The following is an 18428-nucleotide window of genomic DNA, read 5'->3' on the forward strand; positions in this document are numbered from 1 at the left end:
CGAGAAGTGATGAAAGCTCAATCTTACTGTACTGGGGATATAGCATTAGCCCAGTGTTTTTCAACCACTGTGCCGCGGCACACTAGTGTGCCGTGAGATAGTGTAAGGTGTGCCGTGGGAAAATTACTTTATATATAGTCAATATAGGCACAGAGTTAATTTTTTTAAATATTTTCTAATGGTGGTGTGCCTCGTGATTTTTTTCATGAAAAAAGTGTGCCTTTGCACAAAAAGGTTGAAAAACACTGCATTAGCCAATAGCCAGGCTGTTTATTAAAAATGAGCCACAAAACTGGTGGCATAATTAAGCATTGGAAGCTTAAGTTAAGATGAATGGTATGAAGATATGGATGGACTCATCTTCTATATATAAAAAAATGGCTGTGTGTGTGTGTGTGTGTGTGTGTGTGTGTGTGTGTGTGTGTGTGTTCCAGCATAACTCTGGAATGCTTTGAACAATTTCAACCAAACTTGGTACACAGATGACTTACTCTCTGGAAACAAATACCGTGGCGGTAAGATACCCCCAGCCTGTGTGTTCCAGCCTGGGCCGCTGAAATGAAAAGGACTGAATTATATCTATAGTGTCAAGTCACAGTACTTTTGACAGTGGTAGTGTGCATTTTGGATTTAAGTTCTGTTAAGATACAGCCTGTTGTGCCTTAGAATGACTTCTACTGTACAGTACAGTGGAGTTACCATGGTAACAGCTTCTCAGTACTCTACAAGGGGGCTCCCTCTAATACAGGTTTGAGATAAATAGATACTCAGGCTACACCGGGTTATCAGCTACTTGGCTTATAAAGAAACTTGGAGGAAAGGGGAAGGAAAGTACCCTCAGGAAGATCCATTGGTGTCTGTCAGGCAATGTGACCTACCTGATTTAAAGTGTTTTAGATGTTTCTTAAAGTTAATGAAATAAATAAAGTAGAAACTAGAAGGCTATAGAGTGCTAGCGCCACTCTTACTTTCATAAATATCTCTCAGCCTTAAGACTATACTATCTTAAACCAATAATTTTAAGGTCATTTCAACAAATAGTATTCTTCATGCAATTGTGCTTATGTGTAACGATTCTGATGGCTGAAACAATTACTTGTTGCCGTCCCTGGTAAATGGAGCCTTTTATTTAGTTTGCCATTCCAAGTTGCTCAGGCTTAAACTGAAGGAGTCAAATTTTCTTCCGTTGCATTGCCATCAAACGTGCTGTTGGCTCAGCATTATTTATTTTCATGCCATTGAAAGAAAGATTTGAGCTGATTGTCTTAACGCAAGACTGCTTTGTAATGGCCAACATCCAGAGTTGTGTGATCAGTACATTCTGCATTGCACGTGCTAATTGGGAAGCCTTTTGCAGAACTTTCCAGACGGAGATATCTGGATCAAGCTGAAAATTCAGCTGGTCAATGATCAGTCAGATGCTCCAGACGTTAACAAAACCGAAAGCCCAGCTCCATAGCTTGGAGACCATATTTCAATATCTTGAAGGAAGAAGGAAAAAATGGAATTTAAAAAGGAAGGAAATAAATTACGATTAACCCCAATTAGATGTTTTGTTAGGAAGTGTACCTATTTGCTTCTTCAAGTAAAAGGATTGTAGGAGAAGAACTTTTATCTATTTATCTTCTAACAAATAGATATTTTGTCCACATATATGCCTCATTGCCCAGAAAAGGTGCATCGTTTGAACAGATACTTTTTCTCTCACATCCATACCAGAGATGGTTTTCAGCTGGTTCAGAGCAGTTCAGGTGAACTGGTAGCGGACATTTTAAGTACTTCGGAGAACCGGAAAATACCACCTCTAGTTGGCCCCGCCCATCCTCCCCTGTTGTTCCCTGTCTTATATTCCTTTGTTTTTTAACTCAGCTGATTTGCGCGACAGCTCATCTCACTAGCGCTCACACAGAGGATAAAGCGTGAGTGCATGCGCGAACCATGCTCTCATAGAACCAGTAGGAGAAGATTTAGAATCCCACCACTGATCCACACGAACCATTTTGTTACAGAACAGATAACGTGTTCTCAAGAGTCAAAAAAAGGATTGTTACTTTGTCAGAAAATCTAGTGGTACTAATAGAATCCCAACCTTAGAAATGGAAGTTGGGATCGCACTACACGCACGAGTTGTTTTGGAAGAAGCTATAGCAACCATCAAGATAATGCACAGTGAACTCCTGTAAAACATCATAAAACCTAAAAAAACGTGTCAGCCGGCCAACATAAAATATTAAAGTGGCAATCAAGCCACTAAAAGCTATTAAAAGCACATTCCTAATAGCCTTTCTGAAAACTAAGGAAAAGTCTTTCTGGTGCAGACTTCTCAGGAGTTTTCATTTTCAAAGCTGCAATATAGATATTGAGATGTGAAGATGAGATGGGAACTGTGTGAGAGAAAATAAAGAGTTGTGGGAGTGTAAGAATTGGTTCCATCTGAGCATGTAATTAGATCAGGGACGCCGAACCTTTTCGGCATCCAGTGTCCAAACTGGAACCGCATGTGCATGCATGCACGCGCACCAGAGCACCAGAAACGCAAAGACCAGCTGGCCAGTGTGCATGCACACGCCAGCCCCCCCGATCTTCGGGTTTCTGTCATGCGCATGCGCGCCGGCCAACTGGTCTTTGTCGACACTGGAGCGCATGCACACCAGCTAGCTGGTCTTCGGGTTTCCGGCGCTCCTGAAGAGCAGCTGGCGATGGCACCCGTGCCCACAGAGAGGGCTCTGTGTGCCGCCTCTTGCACGCTTGCCATAGGTTCGCCATCACAGTATGAGATCTTCTGTCAGAATGGCCAATTGCTGAACTGTGTAAGCTGCTATGATAAAATCTTGAGCTCACCCGTTTTTTTAGGAAACTGAATTTAGCTGAACTAAATCACTTCTACAACTTCTACAGGAGCTCTCTGAAGGACTGAGATTGAATCGGAGTCCTCATAAATCAGAGTATAGAACATTTTTTTCCAGACTTCAGTGCCCTACCTGGTATTCAGGGCCACATCCCGGTTAGTACCGCAAAGCAGAAGTAGATTCAGAATGAACTAGTGGGAGTAACCAGAGCACATTTAATTCTTTAATGCAGATCAAATTATTTAATAATTTTCTACCTGTAGCTCACAAAAAATGAAATAGTAATGACAGCTTTGGGAAGGCGATTGGTGACCCGTTCCAAAGCGTTGGGCGGGGCCACACGTACCCAAGGTCTGCGCACAACAAGCGGATGCCCTACTATTGAGATACTCACTCCTAATCAACTAATCAGCCCATTGTTGCAGGCCCACTCAATCTTCATTTGTGTGAAAAGAAATTCAGTTAACCCCCAAAAAAAGCAGATGGGACATAGAAACTGGGACTTTGGCAAGGGAAGTACTTCTGAGCCAAGTTAGTGAAACAAACTGTAATTTTGTTTATGAGTTCCTGTGTTTGTGGGAGGATTCTTTTTGCATGCATGTGTGTGTGTGTGTGTGTGTGTGTGTGTGTGTGTGTGTGTCAAAAAAAGTCAGAATGGTGACTAAAATCACAAAACCAAAATCACCACATTGACTTTTTGATGTACCACCTGCTCACCCCCACTAACAGTCCAGATTGCACAGCTCCGTTTTGTAACTTGAGCGCTAGAGTAGAAGGAGTGGTGATGATAATGCTACATTGACGGACATGGAAGTGAAAAACGTTTTCATCTGTTTGTTCTCCCCTCTCCTTTCTCTCTCTCTCCTGTGTCGTAACCTTGGCTTTGTTGCAGTGTTACAAGATCCACTTCCTCCCTCAGTATAATGTTTTCTCTCCAACTCTCCTTTGCTACGCCCCCGTCTACTTCCTGTTTAAGTTTACCTTCAAAAATAATAATAATAAGCCCCAGCTATGATTAAAGTGGAAGATTTAAAGTCACGGGCAACTCTTTTTCAGAGGAGTTGTAATCAACCATTAAATAGCCATAAAGAAATGGATGGTTCTTCCCCTACTATCAACTATGAAAATGTCTGGTTTCATAACTATCTTCTTAATTCTATGGTGATGTCCACATTTGAAAATTATTTTTTCTGTCTCTGCAGACTGGAAGAGTCAACTCTATTTATTTATTCTTTTCCTTCTTAGAAAAGAGGACAAATGCCCTTCCTTCCTTCCTTCCTTCCTTCCTTCCTTCCTTCCTTCTCCCCCTCTCTCTCCCCCCCTCTCCCTTTCTTTCCTTTCTTCTTTCCACTTGGCTGACAAACTGTCTCTGCCTTTGTATTTTGTTGTTTTGTGTCTATTGTATCTTCCCTTTGGTTGCCCAACAACCTTTTATAAACTTCCTAGAATCATTTCTAATTCTTCCAGCCTTTAATGTGGCTCACTGTTGCGGCGGATAACATGGATATAGAAATGAAACGTTGAAACATCTGGCTGGAGGGGAGGGAATGAATCTACTGTATTGATGAACTGACCTTTTAAATAGGTATTGTAGCCCTTCTCGTTGGCGTAGCCTTGCACATGTTGAATTTCCTAGGAAAAAGCTGAGCATGTGTTTGGAAAGGTTTTGATGGTGAAAGCTTGGAGAAATGGGAGATGTTTCTAGGTTTAAAAGGATGGCAGAAGAAGAATGAACTTGAAGAAGAATGAGAACTTGGAAACTGCACAAATCATCAGTTGCCTCCAGACGTTGTGAATGCCCCAACACTGAAAGTCTTTAAGAAGATGTTGGATAGCCATTTGTCTGAAACGGTATAGGGTTTCCTGCCTAGGCAGGGGGTTGAACTAGAAGACCTCCAAAGTCCTTTCCAACTCTGCTATTGTATTATTGTATGATGCCCTCATGAGTCACACACACTTCAGGGCCCTGTTATGGGCCAATGAAAGAATCAAAGCTGGACACAAATCAAGGCCTTAGAGGATCCCCTATCCTTTGTAGAGAACTTATGGTCCTTAAACCAGAGTTTTCATTTTAAAGCCCACACATATCTCCCTGCCTTCTCAGACTGGTGCCCTTCCTGTGCATTGAGTTCTACGCAATTCCCATCCTTTCAGAATTTGAAGAAATAAGTATCTGGCAAAGGCTGATCCTGTTGTAGCCCACCAGTGGCCCACAGAGCGGACAGTGAGGAGGTTGGGGAGGGACATGGGCCAGTCCTGGAGTCTGGGGAAGGCTCTGATGAAGGCTCTGTGTCGGAGACAGAGGGGAGGGGCAGAGTTGTATGCCAGTTATCAGCTGCCTTTGGAGTCAGACATCAGTGAGGCAGACGAACAGCTGGAGCCTCTTCCCAGTGTGCATGCGCAATCATGCTCAGAGTTGCTAGATGAAGGGAACAGGTAAAGAACAGGGGTGGACTTGGGAGTAAGGAGGAAGGAAGGAAGGAAGGAAGGAAGGAAGGAAGGAAGGAAGGAAGGAAGGAAGGAAGGAAGGAAGGAAGATAAAATATCCCAGAAGTCCTTACATCCACTTCTTCAGTTAGATGCTTGGAGAGTATATGTACTAGCTATTTTAGAAATTGAATTAAATTTTCTATAAAATTAACTGATCTTAAGTTAAAACTAGGTATGTCTTATTTTTACAGGTATTGCAAATCTCCTGTAAATGTGTATGTCCTGTTTTTGTGTCTTGTTGATGTTTTGTGTATCATCCAGCCCCGCAACTCCCGTCTCACCTTGATTGTGGCCATATGCTGCCTTCCTCATCTTGTTCTCTTGGTAGCAAGAGAAACCTGGCATGAGTCTCTACCACAAACCTCAATGGTTCTAATTTTAGGTTTGAGTATGTTTCTTGGTATGTGCTCGAACTGTTTGTGGTCTTGGCCAGGAGTTAATCAGTAACGCTGTGAAAAGCTCCCAAGCTCCCATTCAGAGGGTAGATCTGATGTGGGTTGACCGCTTCAAGATGGATGTTTTTCATAATTGCGTTTCAGATGAAATGTTCTTCTGGCATTTAGAGTCGTTATCTCGGGCTGTTCTTGGATTCCCACACGTTTCAAACAGAATTGCAAAACAGAGGAAAGTTCATACTTTCATTTTCAAAACATGAAAAATGAAACCTTTTCAGGTTTCAGTCTTGTGCTTTTAGCACATTATGATGCATCTTTAATAATTTATCCGGAAGATAATTTCATCACAAAATTGGTCTGTGCTTTGGACAGAAAGAAAAATACAACTCAATCAACTTAGCATATCAATGTATTTTCTTCCATTCAAACATTTAATCCAGACTTTAATTCAAATAATTGCTCTTATTCTAGGGGACGTTTAGGTTGCCATTTCTGTTTGATAATTTCTTTTCTCCAGTTTAAGGCTTCCATCAACCTGCTTTTAAATCAAGAAAGGTTTGGGATTTGGGTCACATTAAATTAATATCTATGGTTGGTGTAAGAAGAATTGTAGGATTTAATCTAAGCATAGGCACTGGAGATAACATCCATTATTCCTAAGAAGCATAGCTAGTTGTAAGAGATTCCAGGGGTTGTAATACACTTGAAGTGCTGCGAATTATTTAACTTGGTTAAGACGTTTGCTTGATTAGGGAAAAAGATATGCAATCACGTTAGAGCAGTACATGAATTGCTATGGTTAGGAATGTAGAGCAGAAGTTAGACTCAAATTGCCAAAACAAAACGGAGATCCTACACATATAAGAAAAAGGAGGTTCGGAAACTTTCAGACACATAAAAATATATTTATTATGTGGAATGTAATTCTAAAGAAATTACGGAGACATCCCTGGGCACAAATAGCTTCTACCTTTGGCTCTTCTCTGCCTTCTCTATTCCTGCAGCAGGCTAAATATAAATTTGTTTAAAGTGCAATCCATATGAAACCAGCTGTCTCTTAGAGATGAATAAAGGAATTGTTTCTCTGTCTGGTCTAAATTAAGTCTCCCACTACCCCATTATTTATGGCTTAGTTGCCAGCATTGGTTATTATTAATGGCTAAGGGTTGCTACTAAATAAAGAGATGGAAAGCACTTTTGAAGCTACTATGCTTAACAGAATAACAGAGTTGGAAGGGACCTTGGAGGTCTTCTAGTCCAACGCCCTGTTCGAGCAGGAGACCCTATAACAGTGATGGCTAACCTTTTTGGCACAGAGTTCCGAAAGCGCGTGTGTGCGCGCACACTCATAAGGCAATGTGCGTGTTACCCCCCCTCTGTGTGGCCTGCCCCGTGCATGTGTGCACGATCCCCTGCACACTCCCCGCCCCCACACATGCACGCACAATCCCCATGTGCACCCCCCACAGGTACGTGTGACCCCCATGTGTACACCCCGCCCCCACGCATGCATGCACATCTGTCACATGTGCCCCGGCCCCCCTGTAGGCGTGGCAGAGATCCAAAAGCCAGCTGGCTGGTGGGAGGTGCATGCACTGCGGAGCTGAGCTGGGGTGATGGCTTGTGTGCCATATATTCACCATCACAGCCCTATAACATTTCAGATAAATGGTTGGCCAATCTCTTCTTAGAAACCTCCAGTGTTGGAGAATCCACAACTTATGAAGAGAACTTTACAGCAAATCTAGATCGTTCTTTTCTGTCATTTAGGACAGTGGGAGAATCAATTTTAATTTTTTTGCGAGGAGGGTTGTATATGTATGGAGAAATATTATAATTGAGTAGTATAGTTGCAATCAGTTGACTATGATGAAAAAAACTAAACTGGCCTACCAAATTCTTGATGTCCACCAGATGTCAGGTATTAGAAGCTTCTCTTGAGCAGTCCCAAATTCTTGAGAAAAGCCTTTTATATGAAAATTCATAAAACTGCAAAAATGTGTTCCCTGATCTTATGATTTTGAGCGCTATTGCATTAACTGTGTAACCATAGCTGACAACTTCAGACCTCAGAATAGCACTTACATTGGAACATCTTTCGTAGAAGATCCTGGTACCTTCTAAAATCCTTTGCAACTCATTTCCAATCATTTTCCTGTTTCGTCCTGCTTTCTGGAAAGTTTGGAAGTTGTAGCCCTAATACTTTTGGATGATGCCATATTAGGAATGGTTGACCCTCAAAGATGAATGCAGCATGGATAATAAACTGCTCAGAATCATAAGAACAGGGGACAGCCTTGTGCAGATCTATGAGCTCCCATATCAATTTTTCTCAAGGATGTGGGACGGCCCAAGAAACCTGTGTCATCAATGCCAAATTGGTACAGATGAAAAAATATTTCTGCCTCATCGAAGGATTCTTGTCCTTTGAGAGAGGGATGTGTGTGTGTGTGTGTGAGAGAGAGAGAGAGAGAGAGAGAGAGAGCGAGAGAGAGAGAAAGAGAGAGAGAGAGAGAGAGAGAGAGAGAGAGAGAGAGAGAGAGAGAGAGAGAGAGAGAGAGAGAGAGAGAGAGAGAGAGATGTAGAATGTAATAGTTTGTACATATTAATATATATTGTACGCAGGTACCAAAAAAGCGAATACAGTACCAGGCTGCCTCAATAGAGGGGTGGTATCAAGATTACATGAAATGTTAGTGCTGCTTTATACTGCTTTGGTAAGATGATACTTGGAATACTGCATCTAGTTTTGGTCACTGTGATACAAAAATATGTTGAGATTCTAGAAAAAGTGCAGAGAAAAGCAACTAATATGATACGGGGTCTAGAGCAGGGGTGGGTTGCTACCGGCATTACTGCCGGTTCGGTGCAAAAAATATTTATGCACGCCAAATGTGTGCTCTGCGCCTGTGCACATTTACACCAGAAAAAGTTCTGCGCATGCGCAGAATGTTAAAAAAAAAGGGGGGGGTTACATTTCTGCAATGGAGATTGTTTGCGCATGCACAGAACCAAAAATCAAGATGGCACCGCTGACAATAGAACCAGTTTGGGTGTGCGGGCAGCCGAACTGGTCCAAACCAGTAGGAACCCACCTCTGGACTAGAGGCTAAAACATATGAAGAATGGTTGCAAGAACTGGGTATGTCTAGTTTAATGAAAAGAAGGACTAGGAATGACGTGATAGCAGTGTTCCAATATCTCAGGGGTTGCCACAAAGAAGAGGGGGTCAAACTATTCTCCAAGGCACCTGAGGGTAGAACAAGAAGTAACAGGTGGAAGATTATCAAAGAGGGATCAGGTCTAGAATTAAGGAGCTATTTCCTGAGAATGAGAACAATTAACCAGTGGAACAACTTGTCTTCAGAAGTTGTGGGTGCTCCATCACTGGAGATTTTAAAGAAGAGATTGGACAGTCATTTGTCCAGATTGGTACAAGCAGGCGTTGAACTAGAAGACCTCCAAGGACTTTCCCAAGGACTCTGTTATTCTGTGTTATCACTTTGGTCATCAAATACTGATGAAGTAGACAGGCCTTCAGCCAACTGAAGTAGTATGTTAAGGTCTGTGCAATAATTGCATGAGTGATACAAAGAGTTTGGCACAGATAAGCACCATTTAATGCCATCTGGAAATCTGAAAGTAGATGGGCCTGACCCTCAGAATGGAATCTTGGAGAGAAGAGCTGCTAAATCAGTCAAAATATACCGTTTAACCAGAAAACCTACTAGTGAAGATGTTCTCTGCCATCCCGTCTAGCCCCCTGGGATGCCCCCACCTCCTTCATTCTATTTTTAGCCATTTCTTCTGAAAAGGAATTAATAGAGCATAGCATGAAATGCTTAGCTACACTTGGGTTACGTCTCTCTTCTCTCTCTCTCTCTCTCTCTCTCTCTCTCTCTCTCTCTCTCTCTCTCTCTCTCTCTCTCTCTCTCTCTCTCTCTCTCTCTCTCTCTCTCTCTCTCTCTCTCTCTCTCTCTCTCTCTCTCTCTCTCCCCTCCCCTCCCTCCCTCCCTCCCTCCCTCCCTCCCTCCCTCCCTCCTCCCCCCCCCCTCTCTTGTGCCCTTTCAGCTGAAACCTGTACGAAGGGTGCTTGCTTGCTTGGTGATTTCATGAAAATAGGAATTGGGAGGCATGAGGAAGAAAATTGAATAGAATAAGCATTTCATGCTTGACAACAGATGACCCCTGAAGTCACTGCTGTCCTGCAAAAAAAAAGCCTTCAGCATTGTGCCAGTACATGTCTAAACATGGAACAGCCTGACATGTTATATAAACTTGAAAAGGGCCCTCCTATCATTCAAGGCAGAGTAAATTAATCTGTGACTATCAGACTATATGGGGAGCTTTGCTATTTACCTCATAGGTATTGCAAAGAGGAAAATAAAAGAGACCATTTGGATGGAAACCTCAATCTCAACACCTAATGCTACATATACATACATACATACATACATACATACATACATACATACATACATACATACATACATACATACATACCGTATTTTTCAGACTATAAGACACACCAGTGTATAAGATGCACCAAGATTTTGAACAGGAAAGAAAAAAAAGTTTTTGCCTTCCCTCAGCCCCCAGCAGCCCTCTGTAGGCTTCAGCAGGGCTGGGGCAAGACAAAAATGCCCCCCGTTGTGAAAAACAGCCTGTTTTTCAGCAAAAATAGGATGCAAGGGTGGGGCTTCGGGAGGCCAAAAATGGCTGTATTTGGTGTATAAGATGCACCAACATTTCCATGCACTTGGGGGCGGGGGAAGGTGCATCTTGTACTCCAAAAATACGGTGTGTACACACACACACACGCTATTGGGAAATAATTTATACAGGATTAAAAACTATCAAATCAAAAGCAAAAATTCAGAATAGAATAGAATAGAATAGAATAGAATAGAATAGAAGTCTTTATTGGCCAAGTGTGATTGGACACATAAGGAATTTGTCTTTGATGCATATACTCTCAATGTACATAAGGAAAATAAAAATACATTCATCAAGAATAAAAAGATACAATACTTAGTGATAGTCAAGGTTACTAATAAGCTATCAAATAGTACTAGGAAACAAAAACAATATAAGTTGAAAGATACAAACAACATGGTTATAGTGATAAGTGGGGAGAGATAGATACTAGGAAGGAAGAGAAGAAGAATATATTCTTGGTAAATTATTTGACAGTGTTGTGTGAATTAGTTGTTAAGCAGAGTGGATGGCATGTGGGGAAAACTGTCCATGTGTCGAGTTGTTCAGGAGTGCAGTGCTCTATAGCGTCATTTTGAGGGTAGAAGTTGAAACAATTTATGTTCAGGATGTGAGGGGTCTGTAGATATTTTCTCTGCCCCCTTTTTGACTCATGCAGTATACAGGTCCTCTATAGCAGGCAGATTGGTAGAATTTTTCTTTTTAGAAAAAGAAGTACGAAAACAGAAAAGGAAAAGTAATAAGTTGTAAAAAAAAAATTCAAAGAAGAGAATGAAACAACCAGAAATATAAAATATCTAAGGAAGCTATTTCCAACCTGCTTTGCAGCAGTTGCAAACGTACTGCGGAGTGCTTGGCGCTGTCTGAAATTGGTTGTTTTCTTCCACGTGTTTCATCATCCAACCTCATCGGTGTTAGTGAGTGTGGGGTTTGTTTGACTGACCTAAAATGAAGGAATGAAACGGGCTGAAGGAAACATCAAGGTTTAAAGAAATCCATGTGGCATTCCTGTTAAAGAGTAGTCTCTTTTGGTGAACATGTGAGGAATACCATATCTGTCATCTATCTATCTATCTATCTATCTACCTATCTATCTATCTATCTATCTATCCATCCATCCATCCATCCATCCATCCATCCATCCATCCATCCATCCATCCATCCATCCAAGGCGGTTTCTATGTGGGCTAACTGTCTTGCAGTTATAATACCATTTAAAACATTAAAATATTAACACAATAAATATGAACATACATTTAAACATCCAGGCAAAGGAATTTTACTGACTTTTACAAATGTCGTGAAAGTGAGTGCCCTAGAATATTTCTGAAGCCGTTGGCTGATTGTAAGTGTGAACAGGAGCTTCTGCGTTGCATTATTCATGACCCATGTCTTCCCAGGAATCTATCAAGTCAACCATTCCGTGATTTCAGTCATCCTTATATCTTATTTAAACCTCAGCTGTGTTGTTACTTTCCCAGTTATGATTCGACTTACTGTTTAGAGAAACAATCTGATTGTACCTCTTTCTCTCTCCTCTTACAGGCTCGCCCATCACTTTATCTACCCTCAAGCAATTGTTCAGCCCAGCGTGGTCATCCCGACTCCTGTCCAGTCCATCACTTCTCCTTACATAGACTACACAACGGCGAGCCAGGCCTACTCGCAATTCACCGCTGCTGCCTACGACCAGTATCCCTATGCTCCTTCTCCTGCTGCTGGCTTTGTGGGATACGGGTACACGGGCGCCCTTCCTCAACCTACCACGGCTGCCGGTCTACCAATAGCAGCACCCACAACTTTTGTGCAGTATCCAGCGACACAGCTGCAACCAGACCGTATGCAATAGAAACCCGTCTTCGGAAAAACCTTTCTGGCTATGAAGGAATGCAAAGACGTGGAAGGGGGCCGAGAAAACAAAGGAGAAAAACAATAATTTAATTTTTTTTTAAAAAAAAAATCAAGTTTTTGTAAAAAAAAAAAAAAAAAAAAGTAAAAAAAGAAAAATTGATCCTATTAGGAAGGATGCATATCTATACCTAAGCTATTTATAGTGTTACAGACTTTTTAAAACATCATTGCAAAAAAAAAAAAAAAGACTTCTTACGACGAACGTTGGAAAATCTCTTTTTCCATCTTTCCCTCTCTTCCTTTTTATCGAGACAGATATTATTGCAAAGATAGACTAAAATGACAAACACACCCACCCACCCACCCACTCCCTGTGCTTATAAGTGAAAACTGCAAACTGTTGAACACTTCCTGGCAGTTTCATTTCATCACCAGCCATTTTCTGCTTTATTACTTAAGTTGCTTATGCGCCATCCGACTCTTGCCACCTGTTATTTAGCCTTGTTGCAAAAGGTATTTGGAGAATACATAAATGAGGGGGGGGAGGAGCAAATTTTGGGGGTCAAGGGGTGGGAGGATCCTTCCATTAAAAACTTTGTACTACTCAAATGCCTTACAAGAAAGACAAAAAAGAGAGCCTATTTTAATATTTATTGTGATCTCTCCTTATTCACAGGAGCTGTGAATTGCAGGTGAAAAATATAGTAATATCTGCCTTGTCTAATACTCACACCTAAATTAATTGTGTGTTGGGGAGTTCTAAATTGCTTTCGACATGCAAAAGTAATATTGGCTTTAAGGACGGTGCAATATTCAAGTCGATGCACTGTATTTTTTTCTTATTTGTAATTGTTACTCTTTTAAGATTATCTCAAAGTTTTAGGTATATTTTTAAAAGCAAGAAAAGCGAGAAAAAAAAACTATTGAACACATTGTCTACTTTAATAGATCTTTTGTTTATGATGCTGCAGGTCTAGAGAAATTTTACAGTATTTATATAAAAGCTAAGCGGGGTCTTCGACCAGCACTGTTTAGGCGAATGTCAGGGATAAATCCGAGCTCTATTATGGTGTTACACACTTGAACAAGAGAGTTTTGACACCCAGTGGTACAAAGTGCTGAATAAGTAAAAGACAGTGTAAGAAGTGCATTTTTACAAAGAAGAGCAATAAACTATTTTGAATTTTAAGATTGTGTCGTGCTTTGGCTACCTTATGAGAAACTGGGAGCTATCTATGGGTTGCTACCTCACTGGACTGTACAGTAGTAGCCAAAATTGTAGAAATCTTTTTTGGGGGAAGGGTATTTTTGAGGTTTGATGGCTAATAACACTACTTTTTTTGGAGAGTAGTACCATAAAATTATATATAAATGGAAAGATAATTTAATCAAGAATGCAATGCCATAACTTTTATGAAGGAATTGCTATTAGAATAGCAGTCATAAAGAAGAAAAGTGAAACAGGTAGGAAAAACGAGATATATAAAATTTATCACCATAGAAAAAATGAGATATACAAAAATTATCACCATGTCAGTTAATACTTAGTTGGTAACCTTTAGCATGAATTACAGCCTTACAACGTCTTCCCATTGAGTGAGCCAAGTCTTTTAGTTCTGCAACTATTATAATGTGAAACCAAGATTGAATGATTGCTTCTATTAACTGGGTTTTATTGCTGGATCGCTTCTGATCTATAACTTTTCATAGAACACAGATAATTGAACAAAATTTGTTGCATCACATTCTTAATTAAATTATCTTTCCATTGATATATACTTTTATGGTACTACTGCAAAAAAAGTGATGTTATTAGCCATCAAACTTCAAAATACATTTTTCCTCCCAAAAGGTTGGCCACTACTATGTATCTGATCCTGTATATCCTATATATCTTGGATTAGAGGGTCCATGGAGATTCTCAATCATCTAGGTCATGGTGGTCTCAAAGGTGCTTTTCAAAAGGCAACTGGACTCAGAACTGAAGAAGCTTCTTGGATGACAAGCGAAATGTTTTCAAGAAAAAAAAAACCCAAGAAAGTCCAGTTGCCTTTTGAAAAACAACTTTAGGATTTGAATTAGAGTGCTCTGGTTTGTGCGTTCCATATTATGTTAGGTGCTAAAGTAGAAAGCTTCACTGAAGGTCAGCCTTTGTGGATCCTGTTGGATGTAGCAATGACGCTATTCACATTTTTCCTCATTTTACATGGAGATGGAGGGGAGATGGTAAAAGAAGTTGCAGTAGACCTATCTAAAGCCTAATACACCTGCCCGGTTTATCCATAATAAAGACAGACCAACCAAGGAAAGTCAGAAAAGCACCTGCCTCCATTACAAAAATTCCCCCAAGAATTGAAAAAGATCCATTTTACCTGCCTAAGCAGGGAGTTGGACTAGAAGACCTCCAAGGTCCCTTCCAATTCTGTTATTCTATTCTATTATCTCATTTATATCCCAAATACATGATCACTGAAATGGTTGTTAAACCGGCAGAATCCCACCACTGAGGATGGGCTGAGAGAAAAAAGAAAGGAAAACAGCAACTTATCCAGAGAGCTTCCATGGATGAGAATCTACTTGCACTTCGGAGACTACAACTCGTCCAGAATGCAGCCGCGCGAGCGATTGTGGGTGCACCTCGGTACACCCACGTTACACCTATCCTCCGCGAGCTGCACTGGTTACCAATCAGTCTCCGGATACACTTCAAAGTGCTAGTTGTAACTTATAAAGCCCTTCATGGTATTGGACCTGGGTACTTGAGAGACCGCCTTCTGCCAACTACCTCCCATAGACCCATTAGATCGCACAGGGTGGGCCTCCTCCGGGTTCCGTCTACCAGCCAATGCCATCTGGCTACTACCCGGGGGAGGGCCTTCTCTGTTGCAGCTCCGGCCCTTTGGAATGAACTCCCCACGGAGATTCGGACCCTTGAGTTTTCCCAGACTCAATCCAATATCTTAACAATGACATGAATGAATGAACGAACGAATGAGGGGAAAAACTTCCCTTTCCTTTCAGATAAGTAGAAGAAAACTGAACAAGGTAAATGTATTTTTGCATTCTGCCCCTGGGTTTCTATTGCATTTATGGGATTGCTGCAGTGGCAGGAAGGCAGAGAAGCAACCATGACTTGCTATAATATATGAGTCAATTTAGGATATAAGCAGATTGGCCTCAGGTAGTAGGCAACAGGCTGTTCGTGGCTGCCAGAGAATGCAAACAATATATTAATGATAGATAAGATGTCCTTGGCTGAGCCAGGAAGAAATTCCTTGCAGTGTTGCTTGGGTTTCAGACATTGCAGAAAGCCATAATGTGGTTTTACCTTAGTGTGTTACATGAAACTAGTCACAGTCAATGTGTGGCACTAGCTATGATATATGGTTTTGTCCAGAAAAGCACAATTGGAGGACCCAGGCGGGTATCTGCCTGGTGGTGGATACCATCTTAGCATTTTTTGAAGTCTACCCTACAGACAGCCCTGGTCCCCAGGTTTCATATTGTTCTGACTTAGGCTTCCCAAGAGCATGAAGCAAACACCTTGAAGTCTTTCAAGGGAGGATTTACAGTCACAGACCTTATCTGGCTTGGAGAGCTGACAGGCCGATATCTGCAAAACCTGGCAAGGAGTCTCGGAGAGTCACGAACCAATTAAGTGAACTAATTGTCTCCTACAAACTCCACTCCCCTTTTGCTCCTTTTTTATTTCCTCTGGGAGGCGCCATCCACCTGTGGCCTTACTCCCAGGTCGACCCCTGTTCTTTAACTGTTCCCTTCATCTGGCAACTCTGCGCATGCACACACTGGGAACAGGCTCCAGCTGTTCGTCTGCCTCACTGATGTCTGACTCTGAAGACAGCTGATAACTGGCATACGGCTCTGGCCCCCCTCTCTGCCTCATCAGAGTCTTCTCCAGACTCCAGGACTGGACCATGTTCAGTGGTGGGATTCAGCCAGTTCGCACCTATTTGGGAGAACCGGTTGTTAACTTTCCAAGCAGTTCAGAGAACCAGATGTTGGAAGAAACCTCCTTTTGCTTTTTTCCACTTTACAGGGCTAATCCTGTAAGGAAGGCAGGAAGGAAACATTCTGGTGTTGTTTCTAGCCTAATCTTTATTGACCTGCTTACAGAAACTGCCTCTCTGGTTAACCCTCATTACATTGTAATAGCTAAGGCGAAGCGCCCATCAACCTGAGTGATGTTGAGTTGGCCATGCCCACATGGTCACATGACTACCAAGCCACACCTACCCAGCTGGTCATTAGATCAGAGAACCAGTTGTTAAATTACTTGAATCCCACCACTGCCCATGTTCCTCCCCAACCTCCTCGCTGTCCGAATCTGCTGCCAGCTCCACTGGCTGCTGGCGGGCCACAACACATATATCCATCCCCCAGTTATTCAACTGTCATTTGCCAATATGACAGAAGATGAACATGGTTAAATACCCAAGTGCAGAGTAATCATTTCAATATATTAAATTTTAAATCAGCAGGCTCAATTTTTTTGTTGTTGTTGTTGACTGGTCTCTTGCTTTTGGAAACCTGTTTCTTAGTAAACCGTACCAAACCTTAACTTAGAAAAAGTTGATGACTTCTGATTTAGAGCATAGCATAAATTCTGCTAATGATTTGTGGTTTGGTATCCTTGGTTGCTGGCTGGCTCATCGCAACACAATTTCTGAGGATGTGCTTTATGTTCCCTTCAGCTACTTGGCAGAGGGGACAGGCTAAATTCAAGCACTTGGCAACTGGCATGTACTTATGCCAGTTGCACTCTCCCGGGGTCATGTGATCGCCATGTGTACCTTCCCTGCTGGTTTTCAACAAACAGCGTCAAAGAGTAAAGCTAGATTTACCTAACAACCACATAATTCATTTAACAACTTCAGTGATTTGCTTAACGACTGGCAAAAGGATTGTAAAATGTGGGAATACTCAACAATCTTGCTTAGCAACACAAAGTTTGGAGTCAATTGTAGTTGTAAGTAGGATGCTATTTCAGTTCATATATATATACTAGCTGATACTCATCCGTTTGCAATAAAACTATGTGATCAGGCAATGCAGGAGAAATTTGGTTCACTCCAGTTCAATACGTTGGCTCAGTGGTGGTTGGTAATTGAAACACATAAGGGAACTATCGCTCCTGCCATCTTGAGTCCGGAAGCAGTTCCATAGGTGGAAGGCGTAGACATTTTGGTGAGGTACCGACGTTTAAGTACTGTAAGGGGCCCCAAACCTCTCCTGAGTGAAAGAGTGGAATGTCTGCCAGTTTGAACTAACGTAAAAGAATGTGAGGCAACTGACAGTTGGAACAGAGTTCTTTTCAGGTGGGGAGGGGGAGTAGAATGTCTTAACTCCTTAGCATCAGAGCATGTTAATATAAAGCAACTGCCAATTAGAACAGAGTTCTTTTAAGGTGGGGAAGAGGAGTAGAACTCCTTAGCATCAGAGCATGTTAATTACTGTATAAGAAATACTAATAGTCTGATTGTCATTTTGAAAAATATTTTCTTAGCAAGCACCAAGAAGCCAAAAGGAACATACGTGCCAAATTTCAAGTTTGTTTGTAGGCTTTACGGTTCTGGAGATTTTGGGATGAGTGAATGGTATTTGGATTAGATAGATGATAGATAGATAGATAGATAGATAGATAGATAGATAGATAGATAGATAGATAGATAGATAGATAGATAGATAGATGGATGATAGATACTACTGTTTTTTCAGATCCAACCAGCCTCTTCAATCTGTTGCAGAAATAGACCAACAGTTAGAACAGAGCTTCAGTTACAGGCTCTGTAAAGTTCACCCCACCTATAATAAACATTTTTTTAAAAAATCTCCATAGCTTGGTTGGGATTCGGTGAATTTGGGGGAAGGCAGTTTTTGCAACAGGAGAGCAGTGAAGGGGGAAATTTCTCCATGCGTTTTGTTGCTGGGATATTTTGATGGATGGGATTGTCCAAAGACCATTCATGATGAACAGGAGGAAGATTATGCTGGAATGAAGAGAACAATGTAGAAGGAATGCTTATCAGGCAGTAACAGGGCATTCTGGCAAGGGCGACTCTAGGCTGAGATAGTTGGCAAGCGAGCCAGCTAATGGCTGCAGAGGAAC

General features: G+C 41.5%; 1 protein-coding gene across 1 annotated transcript in view; it reads left to right on the plus strand.

The window, feature by feature from the left end:
- RBM38 (RNA binding motif protein 38) overlaps positions 1-13490 on the plus strand; it is a 49196-nt gene extending 35706 nt beyond the window's left edge. The window contains exon 4 of the mRNA XM_014052561.2: positions 11996-13490. Within this exon, the coding sequence (XP_013908036.2) occupies positions 11996-12299 (304 nt within the window). The 3' untranslated portion in view covers positions 12300-13490. The remainder of the gene's footprint in view (positions 1-11995) is intronic.
- The last annotated feature ends 4938 nt before the right edge of the window (positions 13491-18428 follow it).

The sequence above is a fragment of the Thamnophis sirtalis genome, unplaced genomic scaffold, assembly GCF_051295495.1.
Source record: "Thamnophis sirtalis isolate CommonGarterSnake01/CBP01778 unplaced genomic scaffold, rThaSir2_p1.2 scaffold_7, whole genome shotgun sequence".
Lineage (NCBI taxonomy): Eukaryota > Metazoa > Chordata > Lepidosauria > Squamata > Natricidae > Thamnophis > Thamnophis sirtalis.